Source organism: Aulonocara sp. 'chitande type north' Nkhata Bay, linkage group LG4 (genome assembly GCF_057382095.1).
Source record: "Aulonocara sp. 'chitande type north' Nkhata Bay isolate Kocher_YH1m ecotype deep benthic linkage group LG4, A_spYH_male_GT1.1, whole genome shotgun sequence".
Taxonomy (NCBI): domain Eukaryota; kingdom Metazoa; phylum Chordata; class Actinopteri; order Cichliformes; family Cichlidae; genus Aulonocara; species Aulonocara sp. 'chitande type north' Nkhata Bay.
The window spans coordinates 5,284,021-5,311,425 of NC_141347.1; the positions used below are offsets into that span (position 1 = coordinate 5,284,021).

Consider the following 27,405-nt stretch of genomic DNA (forward strand, 5'->3'; position numbering starts at 1 on the left):
CGCTTTGGAGCTCTGCTGCTCAGCAGCAAAAGATTTCAGGTTAAACTCTAAAACCAAATAAAATCAATATACTGTATATGTGTATAGTGTACCGCGTAAGCGTTCGTTTTCTGGAAGAGGCTGTAAAACGGACAGTTAAAATGTGACCGGATTGAGGATATGTCGAGCTGTCGATAAGCACGGCTGTTTTTGTGCTGTTATTTACTGTTAGCCTGTTTTGCTGGCGTTACTGAAGTTGTTTTCAACTGGATGTCACATTGTTGAACTCTGATGATTAATGAATAAACTCTCGATGTGACGATGGTAGAATGTAATTGTAACCCTGTGTTCATTTAGTCGTTTGATACCGTTTAATATCCAGTCCATCTGTTTGGTATTTTGTTTTTAACATGCCCTGGAATAATTTAAAGTTTTACAATGCCGGTGATTTACGACTCTTTCGCGACAGTCAGCTGGGGAGTAAACTGTGGGGTTCTCAGAGGTAGCTCATGTGAGCCAGCAGTGACATCTGTACATGCAGTAGCCTTAAAATACTGATTATTTATTCTCCTGCTAGGTAAGAATTTGTGTTTTATACGTACATTGCTTCTTTCTATATGTTATCGTTTGGTTATGTTATGATGTGTGGTTAATGATTATTATTAGTGTGCTAACCGTGAATAAGGTAGTAAGCTTGAAAATTAGCAGCCATGTTAAGCGGATTTCGGTGATCAAATTCGTGTGTCACTGTTTGGAATATAAACCCATATGGCTTGCACTACTTTCAAGATGTAAGCTAAAGGGGTGTGTTTTAAAAAAGGTGCAAGAATGACCTAACTCAGTGAGCGATGTGTGTTCATTGTACAGTAAGTTGTAATTTATGTTGTTGTGCATTTGAACTAGCAGACTGCACTGTTGTTTAGGGGCTATGAGCACACATGGGCTGTGACCCAATCCAGTGACCGCACGCTTCGGGGTACGGGCAGTTCGCGTACTACGTACGGCGCGTACTAGGAAGTACGAGAAGTGCGGAAATGAGAGGCTTGTGAAATGGGACGGTCTGGCAGTCGTCACGCTGCTCAGGTTGCCTAGCAACCATGATACTAACCGCGAGAAACGTTAGCTAGCTAACCACGCTAACGAGCTAACCACGCTAACGCCATGCAGCCCAGAGGTGCTGCACGGACTAAAATCCTTTCATTTTCTCAAAAGTTGACAGCGCGCCTTATGTATGAATTCTGGTTGTGCTTGATGGATGAACCGATTTTATGTGGAACACGGCGCTCAGCAATCTGTCAAAAATGTTTTAGTACGACTTTAGTAAGCTACGGAGCTGCACCGCTTGATGGATTGTCGGAGCATTACGGCTGAGCCTCGCGGAGTGATACGTACTGTGCTTCAACGTAATATTACCCTACTGTGTATAAGGACCATAAATGGCACCTGTTAAGAGACGTGGTTGCGAAGCGGATTTCAAACTCCAGGCTGTGAGTCACACAGTAGAAGTTGGGAACAGAGCAGCTGTGAAATCTGTCTTTGTTATTGTGCTCAGCGTCTTTTAGTTTACATTTTGACTGCACAATTGTGAGCTTTTTGTTATGCACAAAAACAACATTGTTTTCTTTTATTCATGGAGCATTATTATTTAATAAATGCTCATAATTTATTTTTGAGTAAATTTATGTACATCTGCTCTATGTTAATAAAAGTGCCTGTGTGACATCTGGGACACAGCTTTGACTAAGAACTCTCTTTTTGTTCTTACTTTATGGCTTTAAAAAAATATATCGAGATATATATCTTATATCGCCATCCAGCTAAAAAATATCGAGATATGAATTTTGGGTCATATCGCCCAGCCCTATCAGGGGGTCCTTTTGTCCCTCTGTGGGGGGATACTCCCACTAGGTTTATATCTGGGACTCTCCACCATTTGACCTTAGAACTGAAGAAGCTTCTCGGATGAGAGGTGAAACGTCTTCAAGTAACTTAAAGAAGTCCAGACGCTTTTCTTTGCAAGCTCCTTTGACTACGATGACCTGGATGACTGAGAACCTTCACAGACATTAGCAGGTGGTGGAGGCCAGCAGGTGGATGAGGGAAGGGGAGGCAAGAGGAGAGACCCGAGGCGGCCGCCGGTCTGAGGTCTGAGTGTCAGGTGAACTGAACTTCAGGTAAGAAGTTATGACCTGCAGTCTATGTTGGTCAGATATAAACCAAGTTTAGGTGGAGTTTTATTTTTGTTGTGCTGACTTTTTACAGTCAGTTACAATAACTCGTACTGCGTGCTAGCTAGCATGATGGAGTTTCTATACAGCTGGGTGGGTGCTATGATACTACTGATAGTTAGTAGAGTTGCCAACCGTCCCGTAAAAAGACGGAATCGTCCCACATTCAGAGAAAATATTACGCGTTTCATATTGAGCTGAAAAGGAATGCAGTTTGTCCCGTTCCATCCTACCTGACAAACCATCCTACCCATTGTTTCTGCGCATGCGCACAACACGAAATTAAGTGGCAAACCGTACTACCTTTGTGAATATTAGCCAGAAAAATATTCTGACGGGTAAAATTAAGTGCCAGACCATCCTACCTTTGTGAATGTGACCTACAAGCATACTAACAGCTAAAATTTAGTGGCAAATCGTCCTACCTTTGTTAATCTGAGCTAGAAGCATATTTTCACAGCTAAAATTCAGTGGCGAACCATCCTACCTTTGTGAATATGAGCTACAAGCATACTCTGATGGGCAAAGTTAAGTGGCAAACTGTCATACCAACTTAAATTTGTGCTGGAATTTTTCTGTGACAGCAGAAATGTGCATAAACTACTTACGGTAGGACATTTTGCCAAAGTAGGATGGTTTGTCAGAACACCGTACTTCAGCTAGAAAGGAAAAAGACACAAAGCTGGATTTATTCTGTCGTTACGCTGTCAGCTGCCTCTTCTTCTCTCATTCTCTCCCCCTCCCTCACCTGTTTCTACTTCAATCATGAATCTGATCAATGATCAGCTGATTGGCTCTCTTGTTTGTTTATCGCCCACTTTGCGCCAGAAAAAGGAAACCAGCGGATGTCGCTCTAAACAACAGCAGCACGTTTAAGCTTGATCGGGTGTTGTTAGAATTTATTTAATATTAATTTCTAGTATCAGCTGATGTTGGTTTGGATATGTGGTGAGAGGGAAACATGAAGATGAAACCAGGAGATGTCCTTACTGAATCATCAGAGCTGAACAGGTGATGGAGAAACAGGTTTACCTTTCAGGTGACATGAATGAGTTGAAGGGAAGTTATGAACTGTTTCTGAGAGACAAATAACACCAGGATCCTTTTCTAAGTAGCTGACAGCTGGTAACTATGCAGGGGCGGGTCTAGCAAAGCTTTGCCAGGGGGCCAGGTAGGGCATTAACAGGGAAAGGGGGGCACAAAGAAATACTTTTCTTTCTTATTCTCATTTAAAATGTCTGGCTGTTATTAAATAATTATCTGAAGCTTACAACCAAAGTTTTTATCTGACGTAAAATGTATAGAAATCATACATATACCAACAAGACTGTACATCACTGTCACAACAGCATTTGTTTTCATTCAAAGGCTTTATGGCTTTAATACCTGGTGGGCCGGTCTCTAGTCAAAATGCCCGGGCTGATTTTTTGTCCCAGTCCAGCCCTGGGCACGACACGCAGTGAATTAATCTGAGAGGTGCATTAAAAAATAAATGGCCGCACCAGCGGTGCACATCGCAAATCAGCTCACATAGACACATTAGTTGTGCCGCTTCTTAATGACGGTATCTTAGCTAACAACCCTAACAATCAGATTCAACTTGTAATTGGGTTAAAATAACTTAGCCTACTGGTGAGAGGGACGTTATTATCTTTCTACATTCCGACACTTCAAAAGCTTCAGCAGCTGTGCGCTCAGCGCAGCATCAGCACCACGGAGATACACGGATACATCCGTAGACTCGAGACAGAATTCACAATGTGTTTTTGGGACTTTCAGGTGTTTGGACCAATGTTTTATTTTCTGATCAAACCAGAAAGCTTTAATGAGCAGCTGGGTTTGTCTCACATTAACTGGCTGAGTTAATGCCAGTTAATGCAACATCGAAGCAGCTGGAATCCACAGCTGTGTGTGTTCATGGAGCTGCATGTTCACCTGCTGGACATCACTACCTGACAAGTTTAACTGTCTTCAGAACATTGCAGAGGCCTTATTGACAGTATTTGGCTCTACATGTCTGTGTGAGCAGATTTTCTCTCACATGAATCCTCAGGTAGCCTCTGAATGCTGGACACTGGGAGACCCGTGTCTCTGAGTGGGAGACCAGAGATCACATTAACATGTGTGTCTCTGTATTAACAAACATGCCATATTGGCCCAGTTTATTTTTCTTATCATTGTTGTGAGGAGACCATAAACAGCATTTGTATTTTCTGTTGTACAGTTCATTTGCTCTTATGGATAAAATGTGTTTTTTTGGTTTCAAAATAGCTGAAAACTATTCGCTGACAGCTGCCAGCATCTGCAAACAAATATAATCCTATAAAGTGGTTCTATATAGTGTGTAACTGTTCATATAGAGCGTTATTAAATTTATTGCTAATGCAATCATATGGCACACTGACTTCTGAGGAAATTTTAGATGCACTCGTCATCAGAAAAGTTGCCGACCCCTGATATAGATGTATCATATATAAGAGACAAATGTTGTTCCTTCAGTATGTTGGCATTATTACATTTGGCTCAATGCTTACATATATGTGTAAAAACAAAATGTACGAGCTGTGATAACTGTGTCTGATAGAATGAAGAGTCGACTGATATATGAAATATTCCTTTATTGGGTGAGAAAACCAACGTTCCACAGGCCACAATTGACAATCTGATAGACTCCATGCGACGATGTGTTGCACTGCATGAGGCAAATGGTGGTCACACCAGATACTGACCGGTTCTGGGTCCCCAGACCCCCAATAGCGCAAAAAACTGCACATTCCAGGGTGGCCTTTTGTTGTGGGCAGTCTGAGGTACACCTGTGCACTACTCATGATGTCAGATCAGCATCCTGATGTGGCACACCTGTGAGGTGGGATGGATTATCTCAATATGGCAGATGTGCCCACTACCACACATTTGGACTGATTTGTGACCACTGTTTGGGAGGGATGGTTATATTGTGTATCTGGAATGAATTTTAGGTCTCTACGTCCATCCCATGGGGAATGGGAGCAGTAACAAAGGTGTTGCGTTTATATTTTTGTTGAGTGTATAAAGCATATAAACAGTTACAGCAATATGATGCAACAAACACAGCAGCTACTGATCCAAAATACTCAAAGCTTCATAGAACTGAAACCAACATTTATTTTAGCTCCATTCTGCTGCTGATACAGACTTTAGGTTTCTGAACATTAAACTTGTTGCTGCCTTTCATAGTGTGTAGCTTGAAGGCCCTGAGTACTCTGAGTACTTTCTCCCACACTGGAAACACTGGGATGATCACATTATTTGAACATTACCTAATAAGACTGATTCAGCACAGACAGTTATGTTAAACTTTCCTAGCAGTCCTTCACAAACAGGGAACAGTCTGTCTATTCTCTCCATCTGTCAGCTGCTGCTGGCTCTTCCTCCTCCTCTTCCTCACACACTGCTGAGTTTGTCCTGGTGGATCATCAGGGGTGCAAAGCCTCACAGATGATGTGCAGCAGTGGGTCCCTCAGTCTGTCCTCACTCTGGACACTTGCAGTCGTCACACATGGAAATCAAATGTGTGATAAGCTGCAGGATTCAAACACAAGTGTAACTTATAAACACACGTTCATACTTTTATTCCACAATCAGAGAGAAAGAAACAGAGAGAGAGAGCAGGACAGACAGACAGGTGACAGTCTCAGGTGTACACACTGCTACACAACAGCACCAGAGAAGCAGGATTTAGTGTTTGTGTTATTACGAGTGTAAACAAGAAGAGTTCCAGATGGTGCAGTGGACACATGTGTGACTGCTGTGATTAAAGCATCTTTCTTTCAGCTTAACGAGTGAACCGTCAGCTCGTTCAAACACACGTTAAAGTGCGTTTGGCTCGACACCACCGAACAGAGGCAGCAATATAACATAGCTAACATTAACAGTGCAGTGAATCCTGCTTGTGCCGTGATGTTCAGGACTGCAAACCGAGCAGCATCACTGACTTTCAGCTTGTTGTGTTTGTGGATATATGACTGACTTTAATTATCCACAAAATCATCACATTCTCTGTCAGATTAAGGTCGCCTATTGAACGGCGTATATTTTAAAGTAAAGGCTGTAAAACCAAGTTAGTACATTCACAACTAATGTCACATAACTTTGCCGACATGTGGCCAACAGTAATGTTTTAATGTTCTTCATTATTAAACATTCGCACATAAATAAGTGACATCATATACAGTAAACTTACTTTTGAAAGTTTACTCTTCGGCTGCTCCGCTTCTGCCCTCTGCCGTGTTTTTCGGCAAAATTATCCACACCCACCACCGCGCTATGAATTGTGGGATATATGGGACCACGAAGTGTACAGCGGACCACACTTCAAATTTGGGGAAATCGACGGCGCATTTGGAGTACACTTCAAATTGGGACAGCCGTCGTCACGTCGCTGTGACGTAATAGGTTTCAAAATGCGTACTCAGGAGTGTGCGGTCACTGGATTGGGACACAGCCAAGGTCTGTAGCTGTGTCAGAGCAGCTTGTGTGAGCCAGCGGTGATATCTGTACACGCAGTACCTTTAAAATACTCGTGTGTCATTCTCCTGCTAGCAGTGGAGGAGACTTCTGCTGAGGAAGAGGCCCTGCTGTCCTGCCGTCTTACTGGTGCCATTGAGGGATCAGCGGCTGCTATATATTCTCCTCGACCTCGAGTATTTGGACTGAAGGACTCACAGACACGTTTTATATTTAGCTCTATACATTTTAAAAAGATTTTTTAAAAATATTTTCTTATTCACAAAGGCTGTATGGAGACATTTTGGTTATTGCCACAGACGCTTTCTCTTACTACGGATGGAGGATGTTGCGGTTTTACAACCCATGAACTGAGAAACGACTTAATAAGTAATATGTTCACATATTCCAGTGTTAAACACAAGTGAGTCTCAATTGAGTGAAGTGTTGGTAACTGATGCCAATATTTTTCTTCTGTTTAAATCCCATTCATATAAGGGACCCTAATTTTATCCTGCTACAAACATATTCACCCAGTGTCATTTAAGTTTCCTGTAAACTACACATGTAAAGCGGATGTGAGAGAGGCTGTGATGAAGTCCTGGAGTTTTTAACGATGTACGTGCTCCAGTCCAGAAATTTGTATTATATGTTGGACACAGGTGGTAAAGTGCTGTCACACCCTGAATAAATTGTCCTCTGTTCTTTGGTAAGCTGACATATTTGTTACATAATCATATGGTTTATCAGAGGGGAAGTGCGAGTTTTAGAATACTGGAGCCTAAGGTTAGGTGCAATAATATTCAGCCGTAATATTAGCTTATAACTAGGTCTTGTCAGTTAGCCAGTGTTGTGTCAAAAAGTCATGTCTGCCATAAACTCATTTTCGGTATTTGTCAAAAACCAGTTGATCATATTTAACCCTCCTGTTATGTTGGTTTCCAGGAACAACAGTTATGCTTCTGGGTTAATTTGACCCGGGGCAAATTTACTCATCCAAAAGTGTAGGAAACACTGGCATTGATTATTTTACAATTTTCTTTTATAATTTAGATTTTTTTCGTTTTCTGCAGTGATGCAGATGACATGTGACATCTCTTCTGTTCTGGGTCAATCTGACCCGCAACATAACAGGAGGGATAAACTGCTATAGACAACTTTTTGGTCTATAATATGTGAAACATGTCATATGTGTCCCTCATGAGTGATATTGAGTCATCTTGTGCCACAAACAACATTCCTGTCACAAGGTAGAAGCTGCAATCACTTTTTGGCAGTGATTTTTACTTCGTATTTATTCATTTGACATTAAAATTACTTTTTTAAAGAGTAATCTGGCCAAGAGGACAGCAGAAATTGCAACAAATATAATAATAGTTCTCTAAACATATTTTAAGTGTCCCAAAAGGACTGGGTTGGTTTTAATATAGTTACAATAACACAGAGTTATAAATATACTTGAAAAAATGGGTCGTTATTAAACTTGATATATAGCCTTTTGTAAATCATGTTCACTAAAGTCTATTTACCAATATAAGTAAAGACATTGGAAATCAGTTTTTGTCAGACGATCACTTTTTGGCACAACACCGGAGGTAAAACAGGTATGATCCTTCATATCTGGAGTGTGAAGGTGCAGACATAAATTCAGATATCTCTGGGATGTTTAAGAGTTTAGAATTTCTCTGGTTCATTAGCTTTATTCAGATAATTCAGTAATCACTCAAGATTAGTTCACTAGTACTCCTGAATTCAAAGAAATAGTCAGGGTATTCGGCGCTTTGCTTTCCCACAGGCGAACTCAGGTGAAATGAAAGAAGTATTGGATGCCCTCCTCCTCTGGCACAACGATAACTCACAAAAGCTCCTTGGAGTAAAGAGATCAGGTTCAGAAGTGGTTCTTTCTAAGAACGTATATCTGTATTTATAAATGACATATTAAGGATGAGTGATGCTTAAATAATGAGGAAATTAAGCAGTGACCAATGACACATTTAACAATGTGTCATTTTTATCCACTATTCTATGTTTATTTATGAGTACAAGATGCTTTTTTCTATCAAATACCTAAAAAATGACTCACTGCACCTTTAAAAATACTAACTTAAATAAACCAAGATAACCCAGCAGTCCATAGGAAATAATGTGTGCACTATGTCACTAAATTTATTGTCACTGCAAATGTAAAAGGAAACATAAATGAACCACAGAGGAAGTGACATGACTTTGAGGACAGATGTGATCAGGTGGAAAGTGCAGAAAGCTGACTGATGTCCATCTGTGGCTCCATTCAAAGTTGGCCTGTCCTGTATCAGGCATTCAGGATTTTCTTTTATGGCCATTTAGCTCTTATGGCATGAACTTGCTCAGTGCATTATTATTAGCGTTTCTACAGTCTGATATTTGTTTAATAATTGATTGATACAGTGCATCAAATAAGTTGATAAATAAGATGTTAAAAACTTCATCATCATATCAAACATGATCGATTTGGAGCAAGTTTATTTGGCACATGCTGACTGCATTCTAATTGTAACCAGAACAGGAGGCGAGAGCAGAGAACGAGAGTGCAGCAGTTTAGTGAAAGGAACAGGAAAGTTGAAGAAGAGGTGAGCATCCAAGAGACGAGCAAGAGGACAGTTCCAAAGGAGACATGACGGCACAATAAAAGCTGTAAGAGCAGAGATTCATTTTTACTATTTTTTTCTTTAGGTTTTACTCCCGCTGCTTACAGTAAATCAAATATATAGTACAAACAAGAAAAACTCAAATTGCATTGTTGTTCAGTATAGCTCTGTGACTTCAACCTTTAGCTAACGTATAATGTTTGACATTTTTTATAACTGTGACTATAAAATATAGTCAATAATATTAAAAAGGTGCTGTTACTGAGTGAAACTTCCAAAGATTTCAGGTCTGGATTTAGCCCCAGTGCTATGCTGGACATAAGCAACTGTGTTAGTGTGACGCCCTGCATATTTGAAGCATTGCAATAAACTTCTGTTCTTACTGAATCTGTAACATTGCCTTGATCTGCCTACATCATTTTTTAAATAGTTTATGTTGTTAAATGAGTTTTGTGTCACTGTGCACAGAGAGAAACTCACCTGATGTAGTGGTAATGCGTTATTCACCACTAGATGGAGACAACCTGGCACAGGTATTTTCTCTACACACGAAATTTCACACTGAAAAGCATTGGTGGGAATTTTTGTTTACATAGTAAGCAAAAGAAAAAATGTCTTGAGGTCTTTCCAGTGTTTTCAAAATTGTGTTTTTCAGATACACGTCAAAATTTAATACAGACAAACACACACACAAAACAACAAAATATGTCAAATTACATGCACGTCTCATTCACTTTTCAATTTCATGGAAAATAACTTGTGTTATTCATGACATGATATCATTTAAAATAACTTTGTCAGGCCAGTGAATAGCTGCCACATAAGTATAAATCTAAATCATGCAAGTGTAATATAGAAAAAAAACACAAACAGTTGTGCTGTTAGTTCATAATAAATGGGTAGGGGTGTATAGTCAGTAAAAGCCACCAAGGCTCTGCCGAGCTCCAAACCTCCTCTGCCACAAACAGAAGCATCAAAAATGTGCGCTGGGAGCTTCATGGCATGATTTCTACAGCCACACAAATCTATATGTATGTGGCCAAGAACCTCAGTCCATGTAGAGTATCTTAGCACAGTTTACTTGTGTCAGTTAGGTCAGCTAGTGGGATGGCAGAGAGGGCAGCCTTTACATTATTTTATTGTAGAGTGACAGGAAGTGCCTATGAGCTTCTAATCAGGCAGAGATATTGACAGAAGGAAATATTTCAAAATAAAAAATAAAAAAAATTACTTTTTTAAATTTCAAAGGAAATACATTGATGAAAATCAAAGAAGAGAAATATTTATGTGATGTTCCATTTTCCTGAGAACTGATTGGCTGTGATGACTCCTTCAAGTACTACATGCTACTTTGTCCTGCTAGTTAAGCCTGCTGTCTGTTCTCAGGCCTCCTCCTGCTTCACTGCCATAAATCCATCACCAGAGGGCTCCACTGACCTGCCTGTTGACATCAGAGCACACCCCTGTGTCATGTGACCTGGCTGGAGTTGCAAAGCTGGACTCAGACCTGGCCCAGGCAAGTTCAAAGACAGTTGTGGTAGAGAGAGCAGGGAGTATAGTAGAGCACTGGAAGGATGAGGTGGAAACAGGAAGCGTGTAGATTCAGTGGATTTGGCATCCTCCATCTGTCTCCATGCTCTCTTTACTGGCCTTCTAAAAATCACTTCTAAAAACTTTTCCTGTAGCTGTGTAGCTGCTTTTGTTTAAATGTTTAGCATTTAGAATTCAACTTTACTGTCATTACACATGTCTAAATACAGGGTAACAAAATACAGTTTGCATCTTATCAGTAAGTGCAATAAGAGCAAATATACAGATGTACTACATATATACAGATGTATCGGTGTGAGGTAAACAGATCTACAGAGTGCTATGAATATATCTACAGCAGTGGAAGCGTAGCTCTCTGAACAGACTACAATAGTGAACATGGGTGTCAGGTTGACACTGTGCCCGCTGCACACTACAAGGTTAACAAGTTCCTCTCGACTGAGCCCAGACGGACTAGCCACAGACATTTTCTACATTTACAGAATAAATAAGTTTGTGTATTTCCTAAATATTTAGTTCTTGTTATTTTGTTTTGCACAAAAGCGAAATACAATCAGGAGCGTTGTCATGAAGCTTTTCCTGAAGCTGCCTCCACTGAGTGAGCAGCGGCGCCCTCTGCAGTTTGTGTGTGGAAGTGCAAAAGCTTACAGCACCTGGTATTCCCAGGCGGTCTCCCATCCAAGTACTGACCGGGCCCGACCCTGCTTAGCTTCCGAGATCAGACGAGATTGGGCGTGTTCAGGGTGGTATGGCCGTAAGCGAGGGAAGCCCGCTATAAAAGACCTTTTATACTTGGCAAATGTCACGCACTTTAAAATATAGTATTGTGCTAAGCTTCACATGTTACAGCGAAAACATGCAAACCTTTGTTGTGAACTGCAGCGTCAACACTGAGCTGCAAAAATGCTTTTCCCGCGGTAACGTCACCATAATAACACATGTTAGTTTCTCACAGCACAGTGTTAAAGTGACAGAGAGCACACAGTGTGTTAGGACCATTTGGAAGTCCAACATTTTTGTGCTTTGGAGAATTCAACTTGTATACAGGACATAAAAAAACGTAAGCACGACCGTGTCATCACAGCATGTATAAAAAGGCTGTTTCTGAAGCAGTCCCTCGCTTACGGCCACACCACCCTGAACACGCCTGATCTCGTCTGGTCTCGGAAGCCAAGCTGGGTCGGGCCTGGCCAGTACTTGGATGGGAGACCGCCTGGGAATACCAGGTGCCGTAAGCTTCTGCACTTCAAGACACAAATGACAGTTTAACCCTTGTGCGCCCGCCTGTTCTCGGGGCGTGGGGCGTGGTGACCCCCCGAGGGGCGTGTGTGTTATTATGATGATTAGGGTGGGGGTCGCTAGGACCCCCGAGGGGCGCTTGTGTTATTACGACGTCGGCGGCGTCTGGGGAGCGTCGGTGCGTGAAGCGGCGTAGTTGGGACAGTACGTGACGGCGCAGTTGGTGCACACGTACACTCGGCACTCGTGGCACAGGATCTTGGTCTTGACGTCTTTGGTCTTGACGTCTTTGCTCTTGGGACACACGCGGCACCTTCGCCTCTTGACCGGAGAGGAGTCGTGTGGCGTAGCGTCGGCGGTGCGAGTAGTACGAGCGTCGGCCTCGGTGGCAGTACCTCGGCCCGCGACTCGGCCTCCTCCCCGTCCTCGCGCTAACGCCCTGGCTTCGAGCATGGGGCGCGCGAGCGCTTTGCCCAGTCGCTCGAGGAAGAGCCGTCGTTTGTTGAGCTTGCCCGCCATCCAGTCGGGGTGAATTTCCCTCCACAGCACGAATGCGTTGTAGGCCGCCACGTCGACCATGTTGTGGAAAAGGGCCACGGGCCACCTGCAGGTCTTTCTCCTGCAGCTGTACGTGCTCACGACCTTGTCCAGGTTGTCGACGCCTCCCTTGTTGCGGTTGTAATGCAGCACCAAGGGAGGCCTTGCGAGCCGCCGTCCTGGCAAAGTTGCAACGGCATTTCGTAGCCGTGATCCAAGTGGCTCTTTGGTTGTTAAAGGTTGCTATGGCAAGTATGACAGAAGATTCTTAAATCATCTTAAAAAGGAAAGTCTCATTTTGCTCAACTGTTTCTGGAGGTCACAGCTCACGATTGAAATGGAAAACATTAAAGGTTGTTGGTAAAAGTTGTGGTATATCAGTGGTTAGAAATAACATTATTGCTTTAGGATTAGTTTAACACAAAGTCAGGGCTGACCCAGGACCATTGCTGTGAGTCACAGTGCGCAGCATAAAAGTTCTTTCACATCGGACGCAGGATGTGCTGCTAATGCTAACTGCTAACTAAAAGCAAAGGATCCAGAATTTGTTACGCTGGCTGCTGGGCTCTGTGGGTTTTTGCAGCAGCTCTACCTGTACTAGATGCACCTGCTCCTTGTCGTTTTTATCTCTGACTTTATGTCCTCTACAAGAGTTTGTTTTTTTTGCTAGTTCTTCAAATGTTCAATAAAAACATGTATGCTAATTCATAACGAAGAAAGCTTTGTAATAAAGACTGTCATTTCCAAAACACTGCCCGCCCCCACCCCGCGGTCCGCAGCGCTGTTGAAAAGGCTGTGGAAGTCCCTGTATTAAACACGTAGACCTGTGACATAAAAATCACCAAACTCGGACGACCACAGACTGTTTTCCTTCGTGGTGATGAAGGAAAACGCTGGGTTGGCATGTAAAAGGGCATTTATTCCCTTCAAAGAACTGCAGTTCAAAAAAGCGCCCCTCGACAGCCAAACCCATCTGTTCTCTGATTGGATTGTTACATTTGTGATTGACATGACATTGACCAATCAGATGAAGGGAAGAAAAATAGGGTCAAAAATTCGTACTTGTAACTTGCAGGGGTTTTTTTTCTAAGTCCACACACAAATCTTTTTTACGCACATGCAAATCTTTTTTACACATACAAATCTTTTTTACAAGTACAAAATATTTATGACCACATTTTGAGCCCATAGACATCCGCTGGTTTCCTCTTTCGGCGCAAAGTGGGCGATAAACAAACAAGAGAGAAAAGACGATCAGCTGATCATTGATCAGTTTTCATGATTGAAGCAGGAACAGGAGAGGGAGGGGGAGAGAATGAAAGAAGAAGAGGCAGCTGTGCAGCAAAGACACAGAGTAACTCCAGCTTTGTGCCTTTTTCATTGTAGCTGAAGTCCGGGACAAACTGTTCCTTTTCACCTCAACAAGAAACGCGTAATATTTTCTCTGAATACCAGACGGGACGGTTGGCAACTCTAATAACTTATGAACAAAATAAAGTTCAACATCATTAACTTCATAGCACCACCCAGCTGTGTAGAAACTCCGTCATGCTAGCTAGCACGCAGTACGGAAAAAGTCAGCATAACGAAAATAAACTCCACCTAAACTTGGTTCATATCTGACCCAGATAGACTGCAGGTCATAACTTCTTACCTGAAGTTCAGTTCACACTTGGACCGGCGGCCGCCTCGGGTCTCTTTTCCTTCTGCGTCCCTTTTCCTTCATCCACCTGCTGGCCTCCACCACTTGCTAATGTTACTGAATCTGTGGAAACTCCGCGATAGCCACCACACGAAGTAACGAGTAACGACCCTATCTAAATCCCAGTAACGAGTAACGCGTTCCTGATTTTGGCATAGTAACTAGTTACCGTGCTCGTTACCACAATAATAACGTAGTTACTGTAACGTGTTACTTAATAACGCGTTAGTCCCAACACTGATAACTATGCATGTGACAAATAAAGAACCTTGAACCTTGAACCTTGAAATACATTGATTACAGTAAATGGTACATCTTAGATGGCTAAAAACAGACACAGAAGTTCCTCTTTCTATAACACCTTCCATACATGGCAATAAATTTCAAGCCTAGATGGTCCCTGAGGGCTTGTCCTTTCTTGACTGGTCTTCTGTCATCCGTTACCAAGCAAACTGAAATGCAGTTAGAAGCAAAATGAATTTTGGGCCTTTGGCCTGGCAGGCTTCTGGATTATATGTGTTTGTAAGCATGTACGCAATCCTTCTGTGCTCCAAGTCACCTACACAATACATTGTGAAGACATAGCGCTTCACAAAGCTTAAAACCTTCTTTAATGTAAAAAATAAATGCTGCCCCTTTTCTACAATTCCCCTGTGGGAGAGGAGCTGGAGTGGGCAAGCTATTTATTTGGAGGTCTTTCTTTCTTTTACCTTTTATCGTCAGACACAACACAGAACCACACCAGTTACACTCAAACCTCAGTCTGAGGGATGTTTGGACAGCAGAGAGAGGGAGACAGCTCTCCTGGGTCCTCACATGCAGAGCCGGTAAATCAGGAGTTAACTGCGATTAACCACAAGTTACACTCTCACATCCAGGCCTGACTACAGACATGCTGGATTAAGTAGAAGCTGTGTAACAAAGAGAGGACATCACACTACCATCTTAACAAAGTCACTGACATCTATCAGTCTGAAAGACTTAAATTTGGAGTCTATTGTGATTTTATTTTTCTCAGAATTGACAACAATGTCATTGTCCAGAGCAAATACCCAGAAATAAAAGCCACTCTGTTTCACTCAGGTGTGTCTGTGTTGTATCTGACTCAAAGACAAGGAATCTGTACATCTCACCTGACTGCAAGCTGATGATGCCAGTGCTATTACTATGGCAGAATCCAGTTTAGCAGGTTTACAGACAGACCAAAACCATAAGAGTCACGTAACTGGAGAAAACTAAGCTGTAGTCTTTGTCACTGTGCAACAGACTTTTGGCTGTCTACATGTCATTAATGACAATATTTGACTGCTATTCCTATTGATGTATTCCGTATTTATACATGTGTATATATGCTATATTTATGCTTATGTTCATATTCTCTTATTCTGCTTTATTTTACATTATAACTGCTACTGGAAATTGAGTTTCCTGGAGGAACCACCCAAGGGATTAATAAAGTTCTATTGATCTACATTTACTGTATATAACAGTGTTTAAATAGTACTTTATATGGTATTGATGTCATACCAGAAACCAGGAAAGTGTCCTCTCTTTGTCCCTCAGCATGCAGCAGAAGATTCAGATCTTCACCTCAGCTGAGAAGCTGTTGGCCTGATTCATAGTCTCCAGGTTCAGATCAAGACTGAGTTGGTAGAGAAATATGATCTGACACTTTAGTAATAATAATAATAATAATAATAATAATAATAATAATAATAATAATGGATTGCATTTTTATAGCGCTTTTCGGGGCCCTCAAAGCGCTGTACAATACCACTATTCATTCATTCTCACATTCACACACTGGCGGAGGCAGCTACGGTTGTAGCCACAGCTGCCCTGGGGCAGACTGACAGAAGCGAGGCTGCCATATCGCGGCATCGGCCCCTCTGGCCAACACCAGTAGACGGTAGGTGAAGTGTCTTGCCCAAGGACACAACGACCGAGACTGTATAGTACAGTATATTAGCAGAGTTTTTCTGTCCTCACTAAGTGTTGTCCTCATGAATGTAGACTAAGCTATACAGACAGGTAAACACTCTCCTTGTCAAAATCCAAGGAACAGGCCGATGTATTGAGTTGGATGATTTAATAAGGATAAAGTGTAAAACTGTTGACAAAACCAGAAGTAAAACCAATTAAAATGTTGCATCAATATGCCTTGTTGGGGTTATAATACTGTACAAAGCACCTTGAGCCAATCTTTGTTATGATTTGGTGATATAAATGTAATGTAATGTAACTGATAAACTGGGACTACACACAACAGTGCACAGTGTTTGAGAACAACTTCTTGGTTCTTTAACCTGTTCTCTTTTACTCCACTACTGTCACCATTTTATCTAAGTCTTTGATAAAATATCTCTGTGATCAACATTATTTGTTAGGATCTTAACAGAGCTGCAGGAAAAAAAGTGAAACTCATTTGGTTTTGCTCTACAGAGATGCACACTGAGTCACAAACCAATTCAACATACCAGTAAAAAACAAGAAAACAAAACCAAAAGAAAGATGTAGGTATGGTAGGATGAATAGGTGTGGCAGGTTGTGTTATTGTGTCAGTATGTGTAAAGATTACCACAGATAGCAGACACGCCAATGCAAAATATGGCAACAATGAAGCAGGAAGTTTAGTAATCATGATCATCTTCTTTTTTTTTTTTTTTTTTTTTTTTTCTAAATGACATCAGAAACAGCAGTATGCGACATTACGTGATGGCAGAGCTTCAGTTCATCCTTTGTCATTTTTTTTTTTTTTTTTTTTTTTTTTTTTTTTTTAATAAATAGGACAGGGGGAATGAATGAGAGAGAGAGGGGGAGAGAAAGAAAGAAAACCAAAGGGGAGAAGAGACGGTGAGAAGGGGGGGGAAGAGAGACAAAAAAAAAAAAAAAAAAAAAACTCCTGGGTCACCTGTATGGAGAAAAAAAACAAACAAACAAACAAACAAAAACAAACAGAGGAGACAGCAAACAACAAAGAGCAACATAATAATAGAGAAAACAAAGCACCATCACAATAAACTAGCTAGTCATAGATATCAGTATTTACTAAGTAATAAACGATATTGTGCAGCACGCAAGATAGACAGCGCACAGTGTGCTTTGAGGCAGCAGCCAAGAAAGCTTTAGTCCGCGTCTGTGAATACCCATGTGTGCATACCTGATCATGATCATCTTCAGAGATACAAAAATGAACCAAGTTTCACATGTATAGATGTATACATTACCAGCTGTTCTTGTTGTTCTGGAGCCAAAACAGCATCTGTCCCTGCTGGCCTAAAGCACTGCCTAACCTAATATTATCATATGTAGTTGTGATGGAGGTGGTAAGGATGGTAATTAAGCAGTACAATGGTTTGATTCTTTTTAAAATTATTTTCCTTTTTTTTTTTTTGGTAAGATACTGTGGGACAGCTAGGTACAAAGGTGTGCCAAGGTGTGGCCGATTAATTAATTATTCTCAAAGTTTCCAGACTTTTAGGATCATGAATCATCCTGTTCTAAATAAAATGTTTTGCGTTTGTTCATCAGACAGAGAAACATCTTATGTTGGATGCTCTTGCTATGTGAGGAAATGTGCAGCATGTATCAGTAATTGAACAACACAATGTGACAGATGATTGTGCAGGTGTCTGCTGTGAAAATTGTTTTTTTAATTTCTGTCAGAGATGTGCTGTAAAAGAAACCAGAAGAAAAACACAGGAAAAAAACACAAGACTATTATACTTTGTTTATTCGTGACTATTGAAAATAATATTGAAGGAAAATAACTTTTTCTTTTTAAAATACAAGCTGACAAAGGACATATTTAGTTGTTTCACATTATCACATTTGGTCTCTATTATGCATTTCAGAGTCACTGGGTGAGAGGTGAGGTTGGGACAGGTCACTGGTCTCTCACTGATTAAAATACTTTTTTGTTCTCATAGTTATCACTGGGGTTTTGAAAAAAAGAGATTAAAACAAAAAATGTTTAGGGCAAGGGTAATTCACAAATTAACACTTAAATATCAGAGAGCATTAACTTCTTTAAAAAAATATTTGTTGTCATTTATTGCTTTTACTTTGGTTGTAATATCTGAATATAAAATGCTTCGAACACTTATTCACAGCAAAAAATTAAGTCAGAAAAAAAATCGAAACTTTCAGAAAAAGTAAAAAAACAAACAAACAAACAAAAAACTTGTGATGGTTACTGGGTATTGTTGTGTGAAATGGAAAATAGACTGATTCTTATATGGTGAATCTCTACTTTACCATTGGCTTACATCACTTCCTTGTTTCTTGCTTCTAGCTAACCATAGCACAGTGTTACAAGTAAAAGCAGCTCCTGTAAGAGTTGTACACTCTTCTCTATTACTGATAAATGCTGTTACCATAGCATTTATCAGCTGAAGAGCAAGTGGATTTACATCAGCCTGTATGCTTATTTGCATTATGGGTTAATATCTAATGAGATTTATTTTTTGGTTTAATTGTTTGTTTGTTCTTTGTGCTGCTCCAAAAAAAGTTTAATGTGTGTTTGTTTTGTCCTGTTGAAACAGCCAGCTGTGCCATCTGCCCATTTACCTTTCTCCAAAAGACATTTCGCTCGTCCATAACGAGGAGCTGCGACAGTCGAGCTTCAAGATGTCGGTCCAAGATGTTTTGGAGCCGTTGCTTCTTTCTTAGTTGGCATGCTCACAGTCCATGGTCATATAACACTGGCTTCACTGTGGACGGTGACGCTCGTGTTGCAGCAGTTTTTAGTTCATGGCAGGGTTGAGCTTTGTGATGGACACAAAGTACCTTTGCTTTATTAACAACTGGAACGTTAATAAAACATGTTTGATTTTGCTCCACAGGGTGAAATGAAACAGAAAACCACAACGTGAAGATTAAAGAAATTAAACCAAAAAAGTAAGATAAGATAAGATAAGATAAGATAACCTTTATTAGTCCCACACGTGGGAAATTTGTTTTGTCACAGCAGGAAGTGGACAGTGCAAAAGTTATGAGGCAAAAATTAGGATACAATAAGAATAAATACAGTACACAACTGTACAGAATAGAATAAAATAAAATAAATATACAATAAGATAAAAATAGAATACAAATACAAATGCTATATACAACTGAGTAAAAATACAACGATGACAGAAAGGATTATTGCACTTAGTATTATTGCATATGTATGGATGTGTGTGTTTGTTCAGTTAAAGTCTTTGTTGTGGAGTCTGACAGCAGTGGGGAGGAAAGACCTGCGAAATCTCTCCGTCCCACACCGTGGGTGCCGCAGTCTCCCACTGAAGGAGCTGCTCAGTGCTGTCACAGTCTGCTGCATGGGGTGGGAGATGTTGTCCAACAGGGATGACAGCTTAGCCGCCGTTCTCCTGTCACTCACCACCTCCACTGGGTCCAGAGGGCATCCTAGAACAGAGCTGGCCCTTCGGATCACCCTGTTCAGTCTCTTCCTGTCCCCAGCAGAGATGCTGCCGCCCCAGCAGACCACACCATAAAAGATAGCAGAAGCCACCACAGAGTCATAGAAGGTCTTCAGGAGTGGGCCCTCCACCCCAAACGACCTGAGTCTCCGCAGCAGGTACAGCCTGCTCTGCCCTTTCCTGTAGAGGGCGTCTGAGTTATGAGTCCAGTCTATTGTTCAGATGAACACCAAGGTACCTGTAGCTGTCCACAGCCTCAATGTCCATACCTTGGATGTTCAGTGGTTGCAGTGGAGAATGTTTGTGCCTGCGGAAGTCTACCACCAGCTCCTTGGTTTTACTGGCGTTGATCTGGAGGTAGTTCAGCTGGCACCAGTCCTAATCTAACATTCCTAAGATAGGAATGTTAGATTAGTCACAACAGGTGTGACTGGTTCTGTCGGTGTGGGTGTGCACTCTAGTAGTATAAATATCTGCAGACACAGAGGCATTAGCACAATAACCACTGCTCATCTTTATCCACACTTTAAGGAATCATGGAGGTTTCAGCGTTAAAGAAAATGATAGATGTTTTGAGTCTCTGTGAAGACGTTAAGGTAGAAAAAACAGATCTCATCATTGATGGTAATGCTCTTTACTATTTTTTGTATTATACATCTGATCCAAAGCTGGACCAGAGATGTGGAGGGGATTATCCTGGATTCAAACATGAGGTCTGTAAGTTCTTTAAGACTCTGCAGGACTGTGAAGTCAATCCGTACGTCATCCTGGATGGAGGCTCAGGACCCGAGAAGCATGAACAAAATGTGTCTCGTCTAAAATATAAACTGAAAAAAGCAAAGACAATAGCAGAAACTGAGCCTGATGGCACTTTACCAGAGGGATATAATGTGTTACCACCTCTGGTCAAAGATGTATTCGTAGAAATCTTAAAGGAAGAAAAAATAGAGTTTGAAGTGTGTTTAGGAGAGGCAGACCCTGAGGTTGTTTCTAAGGCAAATCAGGAACAATGTGCTGTGCTGTCCATTGACAAGGATTTTTACATCTTTGATGTGCACAAAGGTTTCCTTAATCTCCACAACTTTGAGTGGAAAAAAGAAGAGGATGGAAAAATTCCTGCTAAGATCTACACACGTTCAACGTTTTGTGAGCATTTTGAATTGGACCCTGCTCTCATGCCAGTCTTTGCTTCAATAGCAGGAAATGATTATTCAAAATTAGAAGACTATGGCGCTTTTGCAAAGGAATCATCTTCACCTGGTGAGTGCAGCATTAAAAGACTGGATGGTATGCTCCGCTTTTTAAGTGAAGTGGACCTGGATGGCTTGAATGATTCACGGAAGAGAGAACGTGCTCTGAGTAAAGCTTTAAAGTATGTTGGAAAAAAAGAGAACCAAACATTCAAATTCGCCATTGAAAGATATGTTGAACCAGAAAAAAACAAAAAACAACCAAGTTCCAAGTTGCCACCATGGGTGTGTAAAAAAGTTGAGCACGGAGAACTCACCAGTTTCGCCACAAGTGTTGTGGGTCGGAAGACAATGATGCTGACCCCACTTGTGGAGGACTTTTCACAGCACAGTAGTTATCAAGCTGCTTACCGCATCAGACAGTACTTCTATGGACTGTTAACAGGAGATAAGATTACTGAATATGACAGGGATGGAGAAGAGATCAAATACTACCATGTCCGACCAATACCTCCCAGCAGTCATGAACAGAAACAACTGAAACTACAGTGTCTGACAGAGGTACTGAGGTTAATCATTAAATATGCGTTTAATTACTCTGACAGGTAGACATGTTTCTGTGGTACATGTAAGCATATTGTCTGTGTAGTACCTCTCTATGCAGGATGAGCGTCGCAGGGTGTTTGAAGAAGCTCTGGAGGTTCAGACTTCAGTCTTAGAAAACATCCCCAACCAGCTGAAGCTGCCAGTCTATGTGACTGTTTTCTGGTTCAAGAGTCTACAACAGCACCACTGCCTCCACGCCCTCCTGCTGTGGTTTGTGTGTAAGCCCGATGGTCCAGGTTAGTCTCACGGGGTAACATGATGAATATTAACAATGAAATATAGCTACATGTCACTTTATATATTCCATATATTCTACTCGGATGAAACTTTTACAGTTTCAGCTCCATAAATGTGATTATTCTGTTTATTATTTACAGTCACCTGTCAGCAGGTTAGTCTCTCTGAAAGCAGTCAGCAGATGGACTGTAGTCAGAGTTTGTGTGACAGTAGCAGCACTGATGCTTCCACATGAGCCTGAACAAGAAGACAAACTGCTGCTGGTCTCTGGTTCTGTGTCACTGAAACTTTTTCTTTTTTTGTCTGTAGAGGACGAGTTTGAGAGGAAGATGAAAGTTTTAAACGATGAAGGTGTGAGTAACTGGAAGCCATGTGTGGCTCATGCTTTCAGCCAATGGCAGTGCTGCATGAGGCAGAGCCTCCACCTGAACCAGCTGCTGCTTTCCCCTCTACCAGAACCTCAGTTTGCCCGGTAAACACCAGACCAATGATTTGCTCCACAGATGGTTAACACACTTCATCAACTTTAACTGAGATTTTCTGCTTTGTCAGGCTTTACTGTGGACCTCTCCTTCATCGGCTGGCAGATGGAGACACGATTGAAGAAGTACAGAAAACACTGAGAGGAGAAAAGAAGAAATTATATGAGAACCTGAAGACTGTTTGTAATCCTTCTTCTGGAGAGGGATCCTCTGTCCTGAGAGTTGAGGTTCCCTCTACTGGGGAGCGTTCCTCTGGTATGAGTTCCTCCAGTGAGGAGGGATGGGAGCAAGTTGCAAACAACAACAAAAACCAAAAAAAGGGAAAAAAGAAGAGAGCTACCAGAGAAAAAGCTGATAAATGAGACTCTGAGTGATGAGCTGATCAGAGAAGGACTTTCTGATCCCGAAGCTCTGTTCTGTTACTTCTCTTCAAATGTACTCTAACACAACTGTTGCTACTAGCATTTGTTTGATTTTGAACACTGTTTACCAAGGAGTTTTCAAAACTTTTAAAATAAGGTACTATTATCTCTATGTGCCACTATCTTCATATATGGAATTAGCATTAATTTGATATTAGAATTTCTGGTGTAGTGATTCCGGTTAGTATGATAATTTACATCCATCCATCCATCCACCCATCCACCCATCCATCTATCTATCTATCTATCTATCTATCTATCTATCTATCTATCTATCTATCTATCTATCTATCTATCTATCTATCTATCTATCTATCTATCTATCTATCTATCTATCTATCTATCTATCTATCTATCTATCTATCTCTCTCTCTTGATCTTTTCAGTCTTTTCTTTTAGGTTAACTCCCAGCATGGCAAATATCACGTCCAGTGCCTTCAAATAGTCATGTCACTGGTTAAGTTCCCAGCTTGTGATTCAAAGCGCAGGTTCCATCAGTGGTGTTCATACATGCTGCTGCTTGTCCCTTCAGTGTTATAGGTCACTTGCACTGACTTTTGCCTGCTGTTAATTCTTCAAGTCCACGATGTTCTGTCTGTCTTCTGTCTTCATCACAAGGTTGACTGTCCTTTAAGCTTCTTCTCAGGCTAAGGACATAATGAGAGGTCAAGCTGTCAAATTTCAAGCCAAAGACTGGCCTGTTTGTCGTCCCAATTCTGTTAATCTATCATTTTGCCGCTGCACTCATGTTTTGAGGTCCATGGGCACCTGTATTAAAATAGGACGGAACACAGCCTTGCCTCAGTGAACTATTAATGACTTATGGTTGCTAAAAACAACTTAGGTAATTTAAATTCAAGTGGTCAAGGGAAACACCATAGGTGAAGACCAAGTCCAGAGTGTGCCCAGCCGTATGAGTAGCCCCTGCTACATGCTGAACAAAGTTGAAAGAGTCCATAATGCTCAGGAACCCCTTAGTGGTACTGTTTGTTGAGTCATCCACATGAATGTTGAAATCTCCAACAATGATAACCATGCCCATTTTAATAGTGGAAGTTAAAAAGTCTTGTAGGTCTGACAGAAAAGACGCAGCAGACCCAGGTGGACGATAAATTAAAATGCCGTATGAGGGCTGTTCTCTTCCAATTTTTATCATAAGCATCTCAAAAGAGTTTTAGCAGCTTGAAGAAATCATCTGGCATAAAAATGTATTTTTAAAAACATTCTGTCTGACTCCTGACACTGTTTCACAGACAGGCAGTCACAAAGCACTGTACACAAATACATGTATGACATTTATTAAACATAGATTTAATGAACCCAATCCAAAGAGGAAGTCTGGAAGTCCGCCATTTTGAATGTAAAATGATATTTTGGCACGTTTTAGTGTTTTCCAGGCATCGCTGGTTTACACATTCGCCTGCAAAGTGAGAGGTCACTGGTTAAATTCCATTTGGTTACTTCAGGAACTTTTTGGGGTTACTTCAGAAAGGGACATCTTCATCAAAGTCATGTTTGTGGTGGAATTTTGATCATTTACCACTGAACTTAAGATTTTCATCTCTAAAAATGTATTTTGTCCAGTCTGTCCCAAACTTCACATGTTTGATGACAGTCTGGCGACGACTACATGCCAATATCTGGTCACACATGGTGCCACAGTTCTCATATAACATTTTAATCAAGACTGTGATTGAAGTATTTCTTGCAAAACAATCATAACCAAACAAAACCTGTCCTGTACTGTAAATGAACAGTAGGACAAAAAGATTTCTAGTCATTACGGAAAGCAATGTTTTTGTTTACATCGTTGGAACGAGGAAAAATTCCCCCACCACAAAAACACAGAAATACTCATGAAAGCAACCTGTAGTGCAAACACGAGGGCTGAATTTATTACTTCCTGTGCTAGAAACCTGCTGATGTTCCTGATATGAATAGATCACCAGTCTTCCTTGTCTTTATCTTATCTCCTGTTGAGATGTTGCAGCAGAAAATGTTTTTAAAAGCATTAGTATGTCAGAAAGAAAGACCATTTTCTCCATGGGAGTGATAAACTCCTATATTTGTGGTTTATTGCACTGGGTAGCATCTTCATCTAAATCTACTGCTGGAAAAGGATGATGTCACCACTAAAGGTACAGTGCGTTCTCAGGGGGAGTAATGTAATGTTGAAAATGGCATTTCACTGTGACTGAAACACAAAAAGGAACCAGTCCCATCCCTACATACACAAGTGGGCATCCATAGCTGCGATTTATCAGGTGGGTGCAGTGTGTGTTGGCAGTGGACTCACTGTGCCTAAGCAGCCATGAATCATAGAGGACTTCATGCTCCTCCATCATAAATCCACTGGCACCTACCAGCCAGTCACTGTGGGTTTGTCATTGTAGAAAGCTGAACATACAACCTCTGCATAGAAGCACAGCTACAGTTAATATGTTAGCTCTGTATTTGTTCTAAAACCTTCTATCACTGTGTGGTGATGGATACTGGTTGGATATTTTTAGCTGCTTCAAATGTTGAGACAATCAGCTCCATTATCCATTTGCCGATTTTTTTAACACAGGTGAAACCAGTTACTCATTTCTAGTAAATCAGTTGCCTGAGAAATTTTCCCTGGAAGCCAAACTGTGGCAAAGAACGACCCTGAAGCTGGCTGACCTGAACAAAGTGCAGCAACACTTAATAATTACACAAGCACATGTAAATATGTCTACTGCGCTGTTGCATAATTTTGGTTAGGTTGCAAAGCATGACAATAATGTTAATATCATTTTTACCAACTTGTACGTGAAGTGGGGAAACTAATTATTAAATTGCACCGAAATAACAACAAAGAAAAGAAAACAAAGCTGCCTTACTGCACTAACAGAGAAAGTTAGAGCTTCATGAAATTTCCCCTCTTTTGTATTTGACCCTTCACCCTCAGTTTTTCCTGTTCTTCGCTATTAGAAGCTGACCGTTTAAACCTCTGAGTTGGATTGAAATGTCCTAGCTCGGCATGTCAGACGGAAGGAGAATCACAGCTGAAACTATATATCTTTTTTCCCTGCAGAGCCATAGAAATGATTGCACTGTAATGTTTTTAATAAACGTCTATGGCAGGGGTCGGCAACCCGCGGCTCCGGAGCCGTATGCGGCTCTTTAGTCTTTATTTTGCGGCTCCGGGTGGTTTGGGAAAATAAATTAGAAGTATTTAGCTGAAGTGTATTTTATTTGTGTTTATTTCTTTTTTTAACTTGTAGTTCTAAATTAGAAGATTATTGTGATATTGAAATATAAAAATACAATTATATTCTATTATTTTTTTTCATCGCTCATAATAAGCGTCACACTCGCAGAAGCCGGTGTACCCGCCGAAACGCCTGCATTTATCGAGACTTTCAAACCCAGGTAGGCCAATTATGGATCTTTGGATCCACATTATGTCAGCAGCTCCACCGTGAACTATGTTAAAAACAAACATGCTCACGCCTCACAGACGACAGCTTACAGTCCTGCGTAAACTGACTTCGTACAGCCCCGACCTGCTGTACACACACAGCCGGCTGTAGCTTTGCAGCTCACAGCCCGACACACACCAACACAACAGCAGAGAGAGCACAGACTTTCAGGCGGCGAGGCGTGATTGCGGGTGCCGCTCAGGTGCGTCGCCTCCCCTGCGGCGGCGCTGCAGACCACGCCCCGCCACACACATTAACCAGGTAAAATACATATTTAGGCAGAATTTTGCAAATATCTATTTTTCATTTTTTAGCAGCATAGTGCTTTTTTTTCCAAATATTTTTAAAAGTCGGTTCAAGGCTCCAAAAACACAAAGGCGATATAAGGGTGGCGACTCACAACAGTTTGTTTGCTGGATCATTTTAGTTCAGCTTTCCTTTTGTTATGTTTCTTTAAGAGTTCAAAATGTGTTAATTACATAAATAAAATGTAATTTTCTCTGTAGCACTTCATGGATTTCATAAGCAGCACACCTTAGTTGCTCTGTGGATTCTTTTAAAAAGCAGTTAAAAACTTTTCTTTTCAAACAAGCCTTTTGTTGATCTACATATTTTATATTCTTTACATTATGTACATTTGATCTTTTACATTGTGTATAATGTCTATTGATTGAATTGTTTATTTTAATATTTGTGTACAGCGCTTTGTGACTGCCTGTCTGTGAAAAGCGCTTAATAAATAAACTTTACTTACTTACTTTAGTTGTTCACACAAAGCATAAAAGTAAAAAACAATATATACAGTGTTATCTTCATTTTAGATGTCAAAAAGTATTTGCGGCTCCCAGCGTTTTCTTTTGCGTGGAAACCGGCTCCAAGTGGCTCTTTGGTTGTTAAAGGTTGCTGACCCCTGGTCTATGGCAAGTATGACAGAAGATTCTTAAATCATCTTAAAAAGGAAAGTCTCATTTTGCTCAACTGTTTCTGGAGGTCACAGCTCACGATTGAAATGGAAAACATTAAAGGAAGAAAGTGCACATTCTCTCATTTTTAAGGTTTGACATATAAGAACATAATAGAAATGATCTGGTCTTCACGAGCTCAGATGAACCACAAAGTGTGTGGAAACTAAGAACACCCCATGCTTCAGTAGCTTGTAGAAGCAGCAATAACTTTATCAGGTTCTTAAATCACTGTTGATAAGAATGTTGGCCTTCACTTCATTGAGGGTTTGAAGACATTGGTTCATGC

General features: G+C 40.9%; 1 protein-coding gene and 2 non-coding genes across 6 annotated transcripts; 2 read left to right on the forward strand and 1 right to left on the reverse strand.

Moving 5' to 3' along the window:
* The first annotated feature begins 30 nt into the window (after positions 1-30).
* On the forward strand, positions 31-26,912 carry LOC147331819 (single-strand DNA endonuclease ASTE1-like). 4 transcript variants are annotated; one of them, XM_086288095.1, is made up of 10 exons: positions 31-556; positions 6,792-6,889; positions 6,981-7,116; positions 9,233-9,365; positions 9,788-9,852; positions 10,706-10,839; positions 18,897-21,522; positions 21,611-21,803; positions 22,114-22,276; positions 22,357-26,912. In XM_086288095.1, the coding sequence occupies exons 7-10, from the start codon at positions 20,308-20,310 to the stop codon at positions 22,646-22,648; spliced, it is 1,863 nt and encodes a 620-aa protein (XP_086144221.1). In that variant the 5' UTR covers positions 31-556; positions 6,792-6,889; positions 6,981-7,116; positions 9,233-9,365; positions 9,788-9,852; positions 10,706-10,839; positions 18,897-20,307; the 3' UTR covers positions 22,649-26,912. The 4 variants fall into 4 exon arrangements, with proteins under 4 accessions (XP_086144221.1, XP_086144223.1, XP_086144220.1 ...); XM_086288097.1 differs by lacking the exons at positions 31-556; positions 6,792-6,889; positions 6,981-7,116 and adding an exon at positions 2,027-2,153 and having other exon boundaries at positions 9,238-9,365; XM_086288094.1 differs by lacking the exon at positions 31-556 and having other exon boundaries at positions 6,752-7,116.
* Positions 11,512-11,630, reverse strand: LOC147331820 (5S ribosomal RNA). Its single transcript, XR_015128973.1, has one exon. It is a non-coding gene; the product is annotated as a 5S ribosomal RNA (ribosomal RNA).
* On the forward strand, positions 11,990-12,108 carry LOC147331821 (5S ribosomal RNA). Its single transcript, XR_015128974.1, has one exon. It is a non-coding gene; the product is annotated as a 5S ribosomal RNA (ribosomal RNA).
* Positions 26,913-27,405: the final 493 nt, after the last annotated feature.